The sequence below is a fragment of the Gavialis gangeticus genome, unplaced genomic scaffold (assembly GCF_001723915.1).
Source record: "Gavialis gangeticus isolate Ggan-Ray unplaced genomic scaffold, GavGan_comp1, whole genome shotgun sequence".
Taxonomy (NCBI): Eukaryota; Metazoa; Chordata; order Crocodylia; family Gavialidae; genus Gavialis; species Gavialis gangeticus.
The window spans coordinates 75,865,622-75,870,031 of NW_017728992.1; the positions used below are offsets into that span (position 1 = coordinate 75,865,622).

The 4,410-nt window shown below is 31.5% G+C and overlaps 1 protein-coding gene across 6 annotated transcripts in view; it reads left to right on the plus strand.

Moving 5' to 3' along the window:
* Window positions 1-3,818, plus strand: part of NETO1 (neuropilin and tolloid like 1) — a 128,007-nt gene extending 124,189 nt beyond the window's left edge. For 2 of the 6 annotated variants that reach the window (XM_019524520.1, XM_019524556.1), the window contains exons 10-11: window positions 909-983; window positions 1,814-2,351. In XM_019524520.1, coding sequence (XP_019380065.1) covers window positions 909-969 — 61 coding nt within the window. In that variant the 3' untranslated portion in view covers window positions 970-983; window positions 1,814-2,351. Of the gene's footprint in view, window positions 1-908; window positions 984-1,813 lie in introns of all 6 variants that reach the window. The other 4 variants (XM_019524512.1, XM_019524538.1, XM_019524529.1 and 1 more) reach the window with 3 other exon arrangements.
* The last annotated feature ends 592 nt before the right edge of the window (window positions 3,819-4,410 follow it).

Genomic DNA, 4,410 nt, shown 5'->3' on the forward strand with positions numbered 1-4,410 from the left:
ACACACACACACACACACACACACACACACACAAAGCAGGTATAATTTTTACTTAACCAAAGAAGATTTTGTGAAAATCTAGGTTTTTGAAAGAACTACATGCATGTGGTTTCCTTAAAGCTAAGAGGTGGCCTTCTATACTGCCCACAACTCATAACAGCAACAGTAACAATGGAGTCCAAATCATTAGCAAAACATAATTATCTATTTTCATACATGGCAGACTAATGAGAAACACTTCTGAGATAAGGAAACCCTTTTCTTATTAAAGTTTGTTTTCTATAAAGTGAATGGCAATATTTTCAAAACATTTACAATATCTATCTATTCTGTTATTAACCATAATCTCACTGCTTGTCATATTATTATTATACATATATATCATTTAGAATATGAGACATTATAGTGCTTATAGAATATTCTTATATATTTACATATAAAAATGGCATTGAGAAGAGTCTTTCTAATCACTAAAAAAGTAGAGTCTGGCATGATATTTTTAATACAGAAATTTATTTTTATTGTGTATTGCACCTTGAATGCCTGTAAATATGAATGATTAAAAGTTTACAAGTAAAAGAAAAGAAAAACAGAAACAGTTATGAACCACTTATTTGGAAAAGAGCACTCAGAAACTTTTTATATGTATTTGTATGTCTTGCACGCATTACTGATGCGCTTCCTGTGGTTGTTTACATGCTTTCCATATTTTCTTTGCACATTTAAGGCATCTCTAACTCTTTAAAATTCTTCAATTATTTTAATCTATTTGCATGCCAGTATTAATGACTTGGTACACATTGACCAGATTATCAAGGTATACTGTTTATTAAGTATCTATATGCATATATTTCTTTTTTTTCTATGCAAACATTATTATGTTGAATGAAATAGCCATAACATTCCAGGTTCTGCCTCATTGGGTCTCTAAGCAAACATGAGTCTGAGTACAACACAACTAGGGTCTAAAAGACAAACTTGAGGTAAGTAAATATATAAATGAATGTCAAATGCCTCATCTGTTGCATTCCATTTTATTCTGTTACATACGGAAATGTCTGATGTTTCCAAGTTGTATGCTAGCTAGTTAACAATTTGCATATAAAGTATCAGCTTTGAATGTTGAGAGAGTTGCAATTACATATTGATGATTACTTGCACATTATAAACTAAACATATACTCTATTAAATTCTCATATTCAACAGTATTGTAATCATTCCATAGCTAAATATAACCTTCATTTTAAGCACACTATGAAGACAGATGCTTTGCATGGCTTGGGTGCTAAACTTGTATGTCTGTGTATGTATGTGTGGGAGAAAATAAAATTTTATAAATGTCCCAGCATGTGATATGCTATGTAAAACATAGCCTAACCTATTTTAGTCACAAAGATATGGAACTATATGCCGTCAGTTCATTTTACTCATGCAACATTGTGAGGTGTTAGAGGAGTGGGATGGGGGGCAAGGAGAGACCGTTAATTTTAAGTTTTAATATTTGCCACTTACAATTAATTTTAATTAAATGGTTTACTAGGCTGTTCACTTCCTTTAATCTGCTATCACTGACACTTAACCTGAATAAATATAATCTCAATTTTTATAATGAAGTTATAGGCAGATGACAGACTGGCACTTATATATATCATATATGTATATATGTATGTTTCTATGTGTATATATGTATATATCATTTTATAGGGGAAAATGTGTGAAATGCTTTAATATTTTTGTGATAAGTAGATAAGTATTTGTCTACCTATATTTTCCTTTATGGGGAGAAAATATTTTAACTTTGTTTTGTTTTCAGAGAAGAACTATTTATACAAACATGGGAACTGTGAAAGGAAAATCTATAATGAATTATTTCAACTGTCAAAAGAAAGTGGACATGTTTCTAAATTCATTCCACTGCCTTTATCCAAACCTAAGAATTACAGACATTTCTTACTTCCTCAGCAAGATATTCCCATTGCACAATAACATGTTTATTTTGTAATTTGGTTGCTGGCCACCAAGTGCTCCTTAGTTTCTAAATACATTTTGAGATTTACTGGAAACTTGAAGAAGAAATTAATTCCTGATTGAGACTATCCCAGATTTATTTTTTATCTTAGTTTTATTTTGGTTGCTGTTTTATGTCTCTGTTAACTATTTGTATGTTGTGTGATATGTGTAAGAAGGTGATTTACATTGAAATTTTGTTATATGTACATTGTTTTCATTATATAGACTGCTTGAGAATAGTGCGCTCCTGGGTGATTTTGAACATGCTACAATGAAATGTGAAACTATCGACCATGGAAACACCAGCTAGAGGTTTTATGGACATTCGACCAGCTATTCTCATATCATGATAAAATTCAGCAAACAGTATTGAGTAAATTTAATAGATGGCAATAAGACTATGGTTATTATTATTAGTCTTTCCCCATCTTTTCACGTGCTCTCCTTCTCCTTCTTCTCCTTCTCCTTCCCGTTCTCCTTCTCTGTGTCTCTTTTCTCTACCTGCTCTTTTAGTTACAATATAAGATACCCAATTTTGAATTTCAGGAATAATTTATTGAAATCAGGTATTTAGCCATTCATCATCACTTCAACAGAAATGGTTTTGGGATAAGCATCTAGCAATATGACTGAATTTGACACTGAGAAAATAATCTGCATGTATGTTACTGAATATTTGAGTTGGCAAAAAATCCCTTTTATTAGATACATTGTAAAAAGCATGCATTCACAATTACTGCTGTTGTTGTTCCATTTTTTGTGTCATATGCTTGCTACTTGTAACTTTTTATATAAAGGTACATAAAACAATGTATAATGATTTCTTACCTTGAGTTTTAAGGTAATGTTTCCATTTCCTTAATCAAAACCCAATGGAAATTGACCAAGTCTGTTTTGTGTACTTAGCAATGTTTAATTTTTAGAAACTAAAGATCAAGGCTAGCAAATCACATCTCTAAAATCATCCCCTTCTCTCTCTCCCCAACCAGCCAATCAATCAGGCAAACCAAGAAAACACATCTTATTTAAATAATTTTCAGTAGGTTAAAATGTTTGCACAGCAAATAAAGATTTTCACCTGTAGGTTTAATTAAATTGAATTAAAGGATAAAAACATGGGGGAAAAGAAATCATTGATTCTGTCCTCCTAACTGAAATGTAACTTCCACTGCCTTCAAGAGTGTTTCCCAGAATTTGCACTTTTAAGAAGTATAAGATCAGACCTTTGTTGGTTATATTAAATTTATAGCTCGAGACTAATTCTGGAGATATATGGCTTACCACTGCATATATAGTAATACCAGCTGCAATTCATGAATGAAGATGCATGTTGATATGTAATTAATATTAAAACTGATCCTTAATGATTAAATTCAGTAAAAAAAATAATACAGTATGTGAATAAATTCTAAATGATCCAGAAGAGTATATAACAAAATTAAAATATATATGTAGTTTCTTTGGTACCTCCATGGCCCAATGCAAGATCTGTAGTTTAGTTTACCCCATTTGACTTTTGCCTGACTAAAGATCATAAGAGTTGGTCATGTGTTGTTTCACACAGAATTATTGCAAAAGTTTGACATAGTTTTCAACCTGGGCAGGTGGTAGGGAGGGAAAGAAGCTAAAAGCATTTCACCAAGCTCTGAATAAGATCTCTTTCTGAAAAGGAACAGACCTATCTACTTGTGTTACATTTACTTTTTTATTCTAAAAATAACCTGATAAGAAAATGTGGCTCAAATCTCATACTGCTAAAGAATGGTACAAAAAAATCAAAGTTTAAAATGAAAGTATATTTGTCAAATCTTTTGTGTATGTACTCTATATACTAACTGCAAACAGAGGAAATCCAAACATGTTTCTGCAAATCTGACTTAGGAATGCACAAGAACAATATTTTTATAGCAGCATACCTCACTTTTGTACTATGTATATTTGTAATATACTTTAATATTCCAATTTAGCTTTACTAGTTTATTACCGCTTACAGGTCACATACATCAATCCTACTTTCCATACCATCAAGTGAATTTCACCACTGAATTCAATGGCACTCCTACATTTATATATGGTCAGTTTCCATATTATGACTTCAGTTTTGAAATTTGGTAGCAGGTCACTGTTTTTCTAATCTTTTTAACATACTGTTGGATATTAATTTCTTAAGACCATTGTGACAACATTTCTACCACCTCCAGACTTAGCTCTAAGTTTTTTTCCATTATGAAATCAAGGATGGAAGAATGAAGAACTTAGTAGTTTTTGGAGTACTGCAATATAAATCCATGTTACATCTTTGCTCATTTAGTATGAGGCTGCATAAAGATAGAACGGGGAGACTGCAATTTGACATGACTGCATTACTCATGATTGTTAGTGAGTTTTTCAGTTCACCTC